This window comes from Anomalospiza imberbis, chromosome 23 (genome assembly GCF_031753505.1).
Source record: "Anomalospiza imberbis isolate Cuckoo-Finch-1a 21T00152 chromosome 23, ASM3175350v1, whole genome shotgun sequence".
NCBI classification, from domain to species: domain Eukaryota; kingdom Metazoa; phylum Chordata; class Aves; order Passeriformes; family Viduidae; genus Anomalospiza; species Anomalospiza imberbis.
In genome coordinates this window covers 912,112-925,508 of record NC_089703.1, presented here as the reverse complement: position 1 = coordinate 925,508, position 13,397 = coordinate 912,112, and the positions used below count along the sequence as shown (strand labels likewise).

General features: G+C 56.6%; 1 protein-coding gene across 3 annotated transcripts; it reads right to left on the bottom strand.

Annotated features, from left to right (window-relative positions):
- Positions 1-32: 32 nt before the first annotated feature.
- Positions 33-10,192, bottom strand: LOC137461673 (EF-hand domain-containing protein D2). 3 transcript variants are annotated; one of them, XM_068171351.1, is made up of 8 exons: positions 9,855-10,192; positions 9,564-9,699; positions 8,521-8,648; positions 8,065-8,160; positions 7,289-7,509; positions 6,735-6,900; positions 6,288-6,458; positions 1,412-1,547 (listed from the first exon to the last, which is right to left on the bottom strand). In XM_068171351.1, exons 1-7 carry the CDS (start codon positions 9,876-9,878, stop codon positions 6,333-6,335), a joined length of 897 nt encoding a protein of 298 aa, XP_068027452.1. In that variant the 5' UTR covers positions 9,879-10,192; the 3' UTR covers positions 1,412-1,547; positions 6,288-6,332. The 3 variants fall into 3 exon arrangements, with proteins under 3 accessions (XP_068027454.1, XP_068027453.1, XP_068027452.1); XM_068171353.1 differs by lacking the exons at positions 6,735-6,900; positions 7,289-7,509; positions 8,065-8,160; ... (1 more) ...; positions 9,564-9,699; positions 9,855-10,192 and adding exons at positions 33-1,010; positions 1,134-1,268 and having other exon boundaries at positions 1,400-1,547; positions 6,288-6,307; XM_068171352.1 differs by lacking the exons at positions 6,288-6,458; positions 6,735-6,900; positions 7,289-7,509; ... (2 more) ...; positions 9,564-9,699; positions 9,855-10,192 and adding exons at positions 33-1,010; positions 1,134-1,268; positions 4,554-4,767 and having other exon boundaries at positions 1,400-1,547.
- Positions 10,193-13,397: the final 3,205 nt, after the last annotated feature.

Below are 13,397 nucleotides of genomic sequence, written 5' to 3'. Positions count from 1 at the left end.
CCATCCCACAGATGCACCCCAGCAAACAGCACTTAAGAAATATAATATTTATTTGGGATTAAATTAAAAAAAACATAACACACCCCCTATACCACCACTCGGGGGACACCATGGGACAGATGTGGGTTTTTACAGGCACCCACAAACACGAGAGCCTCAATGACCAATGGCAACCACTTGTGGCCACCACGCTCATCCTGCCAGGCTGAATACAACATAAAAAACATAATACAGCCCCATGAGCCAGCAGCTGCCTTTCTGTACGTCTTTGACCAAAATAAAGAGAGACACAGCTCCTGAGGGGCTCCATTTCAGCAGGGTGGGCACACACCCCCAGCACCACACACACAAACACACAGAGCCCCTCTACCAGCACCTGGCCCTTGCCATGGCTTTTGTCACTGGTGTCAGACATAGCAATACCAACAGACGCTGGGCCAGCATGGCCACCAAAACAGCCACCATGGCCACCTGCGCAAGCCCCCATTCTGCATACCTCCCAATGCACTCACAACATAAAACAGTCTGGGCACAGGTGTCCCAGGGACAGACATTCTGGACATGGCTCCCCTGGGACTCAGCAGCAGCAACCCCCAGTGCAGCTGCGGGCAGAGAACAGGGTGCTGTTCAGGGTGGGGGGCACGCTGGGGAGGTGGGGGGCACGAACAACACCTACAGACACCACAGCAAGAGGGGAGGGGGGGCCGGGGCTGACTGGGATCTGCCAGCGAGGTGGGCGCTGCGCTGAGCCCATGCTGGGATCCTGCAGGCAGCCCAGGTGGCACACGGCTCGGGCATCGCTCCCGGTGCGGCTGGCACGTGGCACAGGCAGCGCTGCCAGTCTGGGCACCGCTGACCAGTCCTGCCTGGCCCTGTCACTGTGTGAAGGTGGACTGCAGCTCCTTGAAGGCTGCCTTCCTCTGCTTCAGCTCCTCTGCCTGCTTCTTCTTCTCCTCCTGCTCTGCCTTGATCTCCTCCTCGAACCTGCTGGCTTCATTGATGGCTTGTGCCTGCAGATGGAAATGCTCAGCTGTGACCTCTGCCAAGCTCTCCTGCCCACCCCGGCCTACCCGGCACCAAACTGCCCTGGTGCATTGCTATCTTGCAATGGGACCTCCTGAGCCGTGCCTCACCTTGGCCTCAAAGAAGTTCTTGGCACCTTTCACCCCCTCTGTGGAGACGTCAATCTCAGAGAGTCGGGCCAGGGCGTGCAGCCCACTGTCCTCCTGCAGCTCACCCGCTGCTGCCTTCCGGAAAATCAGCAGGAACTGCAAGGGGAGATGGTAGCATTGGCTCCCTGAAGACCTCAAAGCTAACACAGGCACTGCCCGCCTTCTCACCAGCCTGAACAGTGGCTGGGGACATTTCCTTGCCAGTGTGGAGCCTCCTATCCTCTCACCTCTCGAAAACTGAGCTTGCTGTCCAGGTCTTCATCCACCTCCTTGATCATGTTCTTCAGTCCCAGGTGTGTCTGTGGAGCCCCCAGCTTCTCCATCATCAGCTTCAGCTCCATCAGGTCAATGAAGCCATCTTTCCCTGCATCGTACCTGCAGGATGGCAGCACAATCCTGACACATCACCAGGAGGTGCAGAGCCCAGGCAGCCCCCCACACTGACCCCCCAGCAGCAGACCACTGTGTGCTCTCACGCTGGCTGGGAAGCCAAGAGGGATCAGCAAGGACTTGGGCACTGATGGTCGCCGGCAGCTCTCCAGACCACAGGGAGCTGCCTCTGAACCGCTAACAGCCCCCCAGAGCATTATCCAGGATCGTGCCTGTTTCTGTGCAGCACTTGGCAGGAGAACCTGCCGGGATGCTGCCAAGCCTGCTGTCAGCTCCCTGTGCCAGGAGCCTGAGCACACACTCCCCGTGGCTGCAGCATGGGATAACAAGCCATGGAGCTAAGCCCACCGGGCACTGCTCCTCAAGTCACAGTGAGTTCTGCTCACTGATGCTACCTACAGACCTGTCAGGAATGCCCCTCCTCAGACTCTTGCTTGTGGCCATGCCACAGTCCCCCCCAGCTTCCCCAGCCACCCTGCTGTTCTCTCCCCTGCCCACTGCCTGCGCACCGTGGGCTGTGCCAGCAGCGTGCTGGCGTGGCACAGCAGGATCTCCACGGAGAGCCAGCACAGAGCCACGCTTTGTACAGCTCCACACGTTGTAGGTGGGCAGCTACACACTGCACCCGTTGTGACAAGGCTTTTTTTTTATATCTTATCACTGCAGCAGCCACGCAGAGCCCCAGCACCCCATGCTGCAGGTCCGTGACTCATCTGTACCTCCCCTGCTGCTGTCTGCTCTGTCTGTGTCTCCAGCAGCACTTTCCTGATCTGCCAGGGACCCCAAAACGGGCCTGGTCCTGCTCACCCCTGGCTACTGCCGTCATCACCCTCAAAGAGGGGCTGTGGGTACAGATTCCACATGATTTTTGCCTCTAGTACCCCTTCTGGAGCATAGGATAGCAGAATCATGGAATGGTTTGGGTTAGAACAGACTTTAAAGACCATCTCATTCCACCCCCCTGCCATGGGCAGGGACACCTTCCACTATCCCAGATTGTCCCAAGCCCTGTTCAACTGGGCTTTGGACACTTCCATGGATGGGGCAGCCACAGCTTTTCTGGACAACCTATGCCGGGGCCTCACTACTCTCATGGAGATGAACTTCTTCCCCGTATCCAAACTAACCCTGTCCTCTGTCACTTGGGAAGACTTTCCTAGTGGAAGACTTTGGAACCCTGACTTTCCTCCTTGTTCTGTCACTCCACGCCCTTGTCCAAAGCCCTTATCCAAAGTCCTTGTCCATCCTGCATCTCACAGAGTTTCTCTGCAAGGGGCAAGTTAGCTGGCCTGACTTTGCCACTTCATCCCACGCAAGCCACCTGCCCAGATGCAAGGCACTTGCTTTCTCTCAATCCCCTCCTCTGCTTTTTGGGATACCAGCATCCTGCAAAGGGTACCATCTCCCCTGTGGAGAGCCAAAACCCTTCACCGCACCACTTTATCCTCTACAGCCAGATTGTCACATCCCGAGGACAACAGCAGAAGCAGCGAGGACAGCGTGGCAGGGATCTGCTCCAGAGCATCCTTCTCTTGGGAAACCCCCCAGACTCCCAAACCTCCCCAGTGGCTCGCAGCCCGGCGCTGCTCCTTTCGCTGCAGCGAGACGCCGCAGCTGTCAGAGCAAACACGTCTGCTCCGGCCGCCGCTCCCGCCTGCGCGGCGCCGACACCCGCCCTGCCATCTGTGCCCGGAGCACCCCGGCACGGCCACGCATCGCCTCCGGCACCGGGAGCGGCCCCTGTTCCCCCCGCGGACCCCGAGCACGCTGTCCCTGCCGCAGGCTCCCTTCAGCTGCAATGCACGGCTCGCAGCACCCTGCGCGTCTGGCTCGCTGCCATGTGCTGGCGAGGGGTGACAGCCCCCCACGAGGACACGGGGAACAGGGAGGCTCCGTGCACCGCCAGGGATGCTGACAGGGTATGCCTGCACCCTACGCAGCCCCCCAGCCTTGTGTTTCGGGGTCACCGCCTCCAACCCTCCAGTTCTTCGAGCGGTCGGGTCCGAGCGAGACCACCCAGGACGCCGATGCGGATCCTCCCCCCAGTGCCAGACGGGCTGAGGGGCATTGGAATGTCGCAGCCATGCCTTCGCCTGTACTGTATCTCCACACTTTCCCGGAGTCGCGCTGTCTCCACGCCTCCGGCACAAAGCACCCAGCGCGGGATCCATGGGGATGCTCCGGCCTGTCCTGTTTGCCCCTGGCTACTCCGGCGCATACCAGGGTGACCACGGTTGGAATCACCCCGATTTCTGGCTCCCCCTGGAAATTTCCAAGGCTGGAGGCTCGCTGCCAGCCTCCCCCTTCCCAGGGGCCCGGGGCCGAGCTCGTGCTCCGAGTCACGCTCCACCACGCGTGGTGGCACGCAGCTCGGGCAGGGATGCTGAGGACACGCCAGCCTGGCCTCTGTAGCCCCGGGAGCTGCAGGGACGTGGGATCCCTCGGTGATGCGGCAGAGGGAATGTGGGGTTCCCCGGTCCCCTCTTTCAGATCCCTTTCTCTGGCCTCAGCACCAGGGTACCCCTCATGGGGGGACAGGAGGTTCCTTCTGCGAGAATTTAGGGGCTCACAGGAACGCCTCCTGCAAGGAACTGGGGGAAGTTGTCCCCGGCACCAATGCTGGGAGGGGTTTTGGGAGGAGGGGGTGTCCCTGGCATCCCTCCTGAGAGGGGCAGGAGAGGGATCCCTCTGCAAGGAACTGGAGATGCCTTGGCATCCCTGCTGCACAGAGCTGGGGCGGGGGAGTCGCCGACAAGGAGCCGGGGGATCCCTCCCGCAAGCGGCTGGGGTGCATGGGGGTCCCTCTCACAAGGAATAGGGGAGTCCCGCCCGCAAGCACGGGGCAGGAGACGCTGAGGCATCTGCCCTGCCAGAGCCCGGGAGACCGGGGATGCAGGAACCGGGATGTCCTGCGCGCCGGATGCCCGGGGTCCCCCGTCCGCCCCGGCGCTGCCATCCGGGGATCCCCCTCTCCCGGTGCCCCATACTCACTGTCGGAAGAGCCGTTCCATGTCGCGGAGCTGCCGCCGGGAAAATTCGCGGAACTCCCCAGCGGGGCTGAAGACGCGGCGGCCACCGCCCCCGGGCGAGCCCTCGCCCACCGCCCGCCCCGCGGGGCTGCCCGGTGCCGGCCCCGGCCGCGGCCCCCGGCCCCGCCGCCCCTCCGGCTCCTCCGCCGCTGCCGCCATGGTGCGGTGCCCGGATGGCCGCGCCGCTCCGCCCCGCTCCGCCCTGGGGCCGGGCTGCGGCCCCCCGGCTCCCGCGCCCGCCCCGGGGGGCTCCGGCTGCCCGCCCCCGGCAGCACATCGCCGTCCCCGCGGAGCGCCCCGCCTGCGTCCGCGCGGGCCCCTCCCCGCCGCCCTGCATCAGCCATCGCCGTCCCTTCAAGACCCGCACCCCTCCACCGGCAACATCGGCAGGGCTCATCCATCCCCCGGCGGGATCGGCCTGGGATGATCCTTAGGGCCCGGCATCACCAGTGGGTCCCATACCCCGGTGGGATGCCCCCACACCATCTTTAGGGTCCCTTTCAACCCAAACCAACCCATGATTCCATGAGTCCATAGGCTCGAAGGAGGGGAGATGGGGAGTCTGGTGCACTCACAACCACCTGTGCTCTTGCCATCTCCGTCCATTCCTGACCCAGTTTGCCAAGGGTGGCATGGGGAGGATACAGAGTCATGGAGCAGCCCAACATCTCCAGATACACTTGCAGAGGATGCCCACGGCAGCGCCTTTAACGTACACAAGCATACAAGGTCATGCCTTGCCCCAAAGTAAACCGAGGCATACAGACAGGGAAGCATCCAGCTTCTCCCAGCACAGGGAGCAGGAAAACCAGGCCACACCAATGCCCAGAGCCCCACTAGGGATTGGCCACTGTGCACACGTGGGTGCTTCGCATGCCCAGAGACGATGTAGCCCTGCATCAGCCTGCTGCCCTCTGTGTTGCTTCCAGACCCTTTTTATCCTACTAAAAAATAAAGACCGAGAAACCCCAGTGGGGCTTTGCTAACGTCCAAATTATCCTCAACTGAAGAGGACTCAGCATGTGGACTGCTCCAAGCAGTGCTGAGGCAGATTGGCTGCAGGGATGACGTGCTGGAGCTGCCTACTGCCTGCAGGAAGCCCCTCCCCAAAACACTGCTGCTCCCCAAAATCTAGGGTCTGCTCTCACTCTTGCTAAGGACAAAAATCAGTAAGTGAGCCTGTGCCATCACCCCACCCCACCCCACCGGAACATCGCTCTCATCTCCCCAGCTTGTCCTCATGCTGCTGCAGTACTGGTGTGGCTGACATAGGTCCTCTTCTTCCCCCTTTCTAGGTGGCAGGTCCAGCATTCCTGGGGTGTTCCAGGAATTCCAGAATTCCGTACTACATCATGCCTTATGTTCCAGTTTCCCCGTGACACGATGGAGACTAGAGGACATAGGAGTTGCAAGGGATATTTTGAGCCACGATTGCTCACTGTGCTTGAGGCCACTTCAGCAAGGACAGGACACACCCCCCACAACTGACTTCACACACCACTGGGCTGTATTCACACACACAAATACACACACGTGTACACTGGATATATCCTCACCACCTTTTCCACTGCCATAAATCCCGCCACACTCTATGGGACATGGACTGTGGGAAAATAAGGTCCTACACTGTACAGTCACACCAGTGTGCCCAGGAGCTATGGGATACAAACTGGAGCTCCTCAGAATGCACCCTCACCTCATGCCACCTCCACCCTCTCAGAGTCCACATTGATGACTGCTCCTACTGCAGACCACCACCTAGTGAAGGTCCCCGTGGTGCTGCTCCTATGAGCTTCCCGATTTGACAGCATCTGTCATGCACTCCTTGGCCTTTGGCTTGCCTGAGCAGAGTCTTTGTGGCTCCAGGCTGCAGAACAGAGACAACAGACACAGCCTTGACCACGAGAGCTCAGCATGACCTGCTCTTCTCCCTCGCCCTCGTACATGGTGCAAACTCATTGCTACAGGTGTCTGCACCTCCTCCAACTTCATCAAGGGATGCTGCCACGATGCTGTGGCAGAGCGTTGAGGGCCTGGAACCTGCAGCCTCTGGGGATGGTCCAACTGACCACTCTGTGGATGGTTCCCAACAGGTGGAGCTGGCTGTTGTACAAAGAGCAGGAGTTGGGTGTTGCCTTCTCACCTTGTGCCGTTTGGCCGCTTGCCGCAGCCTCTTCTCCTGGTCCAGCTGGAGCTGCATCCTCTCCAGAGCCTCTCGCAGCAGAGCCTTCTCTTCTGCCTCCCTGTGGGCTTCATCTTCCAGGCTGGACATCTCCTCCTGGCACCTTCGCAGGGAAGCTTGGCTCTGCCTGTGCACAACAGGAGGGGAGGATTCTGTCAGTCTTTTGCCCTTATCAATCCCCTGACCCTCAGCTGTGCTCTCCCATGCTTTCCTTGGTCCTGCTGCCCCAGCTGCTGCTGTCCCAGGATCCAGCCACCCAGGACAAGGGAACTTGTCAAGGCTTTCCCGGCTCTGACACTGCTCAACTGTGTGAGGCTGCAGAAGGTACAAGTGCAGAAAACCAGGAGGACCTTTCCCCACTCCTCTTGACATTTGACTTTTGCACCGTGGCCATAGACACAGACTGGTCCCAGACAGACACAGGACTCAGCAGTGTCACGTCACTTCTTGCCCCAAGCTCCCTGTCACTTGGCATCCAAGGACCAGGTCTTGTTCAGAACCCTGACTTTCCATACCTGAGCTGCTCCACACTTCCCCCATAATCTTTCAGCACTTCTTCTTTCCTTTCCAGGCGAACCTGGAGGTTCCTGATCTTCTTGTACAACAGCTCCAGGGCCTTCTGTCTCTGCAGTCCCACTTCTGCCCTTCTCTCCTGAGGAAGGTGCTGCAGAGGCTGCATTCCTGACAGCTCCTTCATCTCCACCAGGCTTCCCAGAGCACCGATTACATCAAGGTACTGTGGGAAGAAGAGGGAATGCATTATTTACCAGGTCTGCTGCATTCCATCACGCTGCTCAGCCATCTGCTTTCTGTCTGCTTTTCTGAGGACATGACAATGTCCCAAGGAAAGTAGGTTTGCATCTCATTCCCAGCTGCACAGCTTACTGGGATTGGACTGCTTCCTTTTCTAAGATGACTGTTTTCCCCGCTGGGTGTTTCCCTGCATTTTTGGAGGGAAGAAACCCCCTTGCACAACCCACCAGCTGTGCTACCTGTGGACTCCTTCCCTGGCAGCTCCCTCCATTGCTCCCCAGCCTCTCTGATTCACCATGGCATGTTTTGGGGTCCCAGGATGTCCTGGCAGACACACAATGTGCTCTGAGCCATAGAATCATAGAATAGTTTAGATTGGAAGGGAAATTTAAAGGTCATCAAACCAATCCCCCCTGCCATGGAAAGGGATGTCTTTAACTGGACCACAGTATAGTTCATCTTCAACATTCCTAAACTCTAAACACACTGGGCACGTACACACGCTCTACATGATTTACCACATCTATCCCTGACGTACCATCTTCTCACCCAAGTCTGTTGCCTCAGCCATTTCCAAGCTCACTGTGCTGTTGGTGATCCTGAATGAGCTCCCATTAGGAACATGGTCAGGAGCCTGCACAGACAGGGAAAGATCCATGGAGCCCACTTTGGGTCTGGATTTTGGTCAAGTGGCTTGTGCCTCCCTGTCACCCATGGGAAAACCACCCTGCTTGGGACCACACCTACTGCTGTGGTCCCAAGCCTCCCACCCCGCTCAGCCAACGGCATCCCTGGTGCTACTCCAACAGCACCAGGCAATGTGCTGGTCCTGATGGAGCTGCCACCCTCTGCAGGAGCACTGCCTGCCGTCCATCAGGCTGCAGCTCCTACCTTGACTTCTTATGGAGCATCTCTGAAAACCTATTTCTCCTCTTCCCAGGGCGTACTTTCCAAGCAAAGTCACAGGCATTATAAACCACACACTGCCCTCTACCTCGCCAGCCTTCAGTTTTTCTCCCAACACAGAAGCAGGTTCCAGCTCAAGACTTCTTTGTTGGAATATTTTCTCTGGTAAATCTTTCATCCGGACCACCAGTGGCTCTGAATTGCTCTTCACAGCACCTGGAGGCAAACAAGCAGATGCCAAATTGTTCCACTCTCCACACAACGTTGAGGCTGCCCAGATTTCCCAGCCTCCCTGTGAGGGTGGGTGTGGAATCCTCCCTCGTGGGTCCTCCTGATGGGGAGACCCCTAAAGGTTCTGTGCCAGGAATGAGAGACGGATGGGACTTTTAGTTTTTAGGTCTTCAGGTTGTTATTTATTTTTCTCTTATCAGAAGTTCTGCACGCCGTCTGTGTCTCAGACTTAGTGTACAAAGAGAAGGCACCAAAAGTCACAAGACACACAGATTCAAGGTCTTTTAAAGCTATTTTGTCCAATTAACTCTTAGAACATACTTTAGTTCTACCTTTCTTCTAATAACTAATTATTTGTCTGTCCATGCAACATCTGCATTGCGGCTCTTTCTAACTAATTACTTTGTGCTCCCAACACTACAGAAAATGGAGTAGATGAAGAACAAGAAGGAGATCAGACAATGCCCAAAATTCTCCATCTTGTCTCCTACCCACCTCCATACTAAAATCCCAAAACTCTAAGTTTTTCACGTTTTTTTGTGACGAACTATACTACTATCTATTTCACACACTCATAGGTTCCAATTCATCCCAAAGTCTTGGAAGCTTTCTCCATGGACGAAGGTTAAAAACAGTATCCTCCTGGGGATCAGGAATTCTCAGGACAGGCAGAGAAATATTCTCTGTGCCCTGGGTTCCAACAGGTGGTCAGGCCCTGGCACAGGCTGCCCAGAGAAGCTGTGGCTGCTTCATGCCTGGAAGTGCCCAAGGCCAGGATGGACAGGGCTTGGAGCAGCCTGGGATAGTGGCCAGTGTCCCATGGCAGGGGGTGGAACAAGATGGTCCTTAAAGTCTCTTCCAACCCAAACCATTCCATAGTTCTAGGAGAGCCCTGCTCACCTGAGCACTGTCTCTTCTCCAGCATCTTTACTCTCTCCCGGAGCTCGGCCAAACCTGCTTTTTGGCGCTGGATCGTTTCCTCGTGCCTGAGGCCTCGGCATTTCGCACCGAGCTCAGCCAAGTCTGATGGTGGCTCCTGAAAGAAGACAGGTTCTTGCCCAGTCTGCATCTGGTGCAGCACAAGCTCAGTGTAAACACAGCCCTGCAGCAGACACTGGGCACTTGGCACAAGAACAAAGCCTGGGGAGCATCTCTGTGGATTTGCGGGGGTATAAGAGACTTGTCAGAGACCTTTTTCCTGCTCTCCTGTGCCATGGTCAGGATATGAACCCTGCAAATGCTCTGGAGAGCCAGGAGAGGGTTGGTGCACAGCTCTGAACAGCCACGTTGGCGTTTTTCCCTTGTCCTTTGCACCACCAGAGAGCATTTGCCATCTACACACAAACACGGCTGGACTTCAGAGACCGTGTCCCTACACAGACTTGGACGTTACTCTCTACATGTGCAGTGCCTCTCCCAGCCCCACCCAGATCCCCGCATTATGACGAACATCCAAAAATCTGTGACGGGGCTAGGGCCATAGGGCTGATGATGGCTGCAGACCCCCAGCTCCGGTCTGGCTGCTGTCACCCCACATCTCTGCCCATCCCACTCCCGAGTGGCACCCCCAGCTCTGGGATCTTCCCCTCCCCATCACAGAATGTGGAGCAGGACGGGCAGCACCTCCCGCCCGCTCATCAGCTGGCTGTGAGTCACTGCCGGCCCCCGCAGCCAGCCGGCCTCGCCGGCACGCTGCTGGCTGCCACCATCGCTGTACAGAATGTACAATTCCCACAGTCCCTCCATCTGCTGCTGCCACCACCTGCGAGTTCTTCCCTTTTCCAGCCTCGGGAAAATCAAATAGGGATTTGGCACAGGAGAATGAGGAGCGTTTCTTCCTGTCCTGTGCAACAAGCTGTCCCTACTTCTGCACACACAAGCCTAGACCTGGTTCTGTATTATCTGCACAGCCAGCACACACAGCTCGGAAAGCTGGGAAAAGGAAGGAATGCTTGCATGTCGCTGTTCCGTCTAATTGGCAATTAACGCAGCCATTAGCACACACAATACTTGGTGGTTCCAAAGTGCGGTGCAAACATCAGCTCATTAACCAGCAGCAGCCTGGTGGGGGTTGTGGTTCCCCGGATCACAGGCAGCACAGGCAGCCCTGGCTCGGGAAGGGTGCCCGGCCATCCCATCCTGGGGCCAGCGTGGGGCAGCTCCAGGCTTGGCTCTCACCGTGGTGCTGAGAAACACCACGTGCCATCGGTGCTCTTGGCAAACCCACACCTCGGTGCTCTCCATGAGGACTCACCCTCTGGGAGGCTCCACTCACCTGCACTGGTGTCCTGGGAGCATCCTCTTTGTTCTCCAGTGTTTGTTGGGAAGCATCCCTCAGCACCAGGCAGCGCGTTTGGGCTTGGCTGTGTGGAGAGACAAGATGTTGTGGGACCCCACGATGGATGAAGGTGACCCAAACAGCTTGTGGAGAGCAGCACCCTGGGCATCCACTGATGACTACCACGGTGTGGGTGGGAACACTCACTTAGATACAAGTGTCTGAATTACACATCTACTGGCATGAGCTCCACTAAACCCCCATTTCAGTTCCTGTGTCATGGATTCCGAGCTGAGCTCCATCCTGATACTCTCACACGTGCCTTTTTCTCTGGGCAGAACCCTAAACACCATCAGCTGCTGGGGACACACAGAGTGGCATCCGTGAAGCCTTGGGTGATGTCAGGGTGTACCTTAATTCTTCAGCTGCTGCTTTCAGGGCCCGATCCTTCTCCTCCACAAGGTTGGACATCTCGGATAGCTTCTCTCTGAGCTGGTTCACTTCCCACTCCCGGTGTTTCAGCTGCCTCTGGCTGTGCTCCAGCTCCACCTTCTGCTCTTCACTCAGCTCCCCTAAGCACAGAACAGCCTCGTGGGATGCTGGCTGACTCATCACCCAGTCCTGGGGATCTGCAGCTGGTGCACCCTCATGGAAGCAACAATGGGGCTCTTCCCTGCAGAGCCCTGCCCTTGACAGCTGCCCTCAGATCCTGGGCCATGCCAACAGGACATCCTGGTTTACTAAATCCCAGTATCTTTGTGGAGGTACAAGCCAGGGCAATTCCTTGCTGTGGCAATTTTCCTTCAGATTGAAGGAGGACAGGTCACCAGCATTTTCTGACTTGCATTTTTTGACTTCACACATTCCTCATGGGCTCTGTCCTCATGTTCACAGCCCTGCCCATGGAGGAATCCCAGGCAAGGCTTTCCCAGTCCACTGGCTTGGAACATCTTCAGCTCCAAGAGGTTCGCTAGTGTGACTCTGAGCTCAATTTTGTCTACCCGCTCTCCCCCTGATTACTCTGCTCTCTCATTGTCACTGCTATTACTTAGCCAAGGATGGGGAGAAATTCCCCTTCCCAAAGGGAACAGACTGCCTGCTTTGCCCCCAGCAGGACAAGGCATTGCCTGAGAATGGTGACACCAATTTCCTGTGATCTGTGTGCGCTTGGAGGAGGATGGGGATGATGGCAGCCACACAGTGCACATCACCCACCTCTCATGTCTGACATCCTGGTTCTGGTTTCTGACAGCTCCCTGCTGAGCCTGCTGATGACTGCCTTCTTTTCCAGGAGCGTGCCCTGCACCACTGCCAGCTCCTCCTGCAGTTTTCTGGGAAAGATCAGTGCAGATCTCACAGCCCTCGGGAAACCTCATTGCAGGGAGCCCATGCATACCTTTCTGTGCTGCATTCCCGGTTAATAGTTTATTATTTAACTCTGTTTTTACCTGCCTTTTGGTCCCCTGGGGTCACCCTGTGGTGTGGGGTTGGCCACACCAGTTGTCTTACCTGGAGCCATCCAGAGGGGATGGCAGATTGTCATGTGCTATTTGGCATCACTTTGATGCTCTATGCCCTTAGGACCACTTCAGCCTAGCAAAGGGACTCGAGTCCTATCTCAGACTAAAAAGATCTTGGGACAAGTGGCATTGGACTTCCTTAGGCTCTCCCAAGTGGTCCCTGCCCTTCCCCAACTTCTCTGATCACCACCAGTGAGTGCTGCTCACCTCAGACAAACATGAGACTCTATGGCAGGACAAATCTTCAGCCAAGCTCCCGATGCTGAGCTGTGGGCATCACACTGAAGTCCTACAGGACACAAGAAAAAAAGGCCAATTACTTCTTGTAACACTTACACGCTTGTTGCTTCTGCTACACAAATAATTTCCTTCATTTGGCAGCTCTGAGGGCTGAGGAATGTCTCTTTGGGAAAACCCATGCCCCTGAGAGTCCAGTTTCAAGGCCAACCACACAATTCTTGACATCCAGCCTTGCTTGGGATTGCTTCTGTCTTGGAGCAGCCCAAAGCACACCAGTCTTGTCATTTTAGAGGGCAAAGAGCCCTTCTCCAGTGGCAAAGCCCTGACAAAACCACCAAACAATGAAAAAGTGTTCTCCAAAACCACCAAACAACAAAACGGCTTCTGCAGGGCCTCTCAGAGCTTGTCCTGCAGGTGGAATAACCTTCATTCAACAGCTTCCCAATGTTTTCTATAGCAGCAAATTCACCGTTCCATCTCCACACACATTTCTTGTTAACCCAGCCGGTTCCTGGTGCAGGCACATCCCATACAACCCTTACCTACCTTCCATTTTTTCCACAAGTGCTGCCTTTTCCTCCTCCAGCACCTTCTGCTGCTGAGTTGCCTCTAGCAGCCTGTCCTCTAAAGCCAAGATGGTCAGGGAATGCTGCTTGCTTTGCTCCCTATATCCTGCTACCTCTCCTTGCAGTTTCT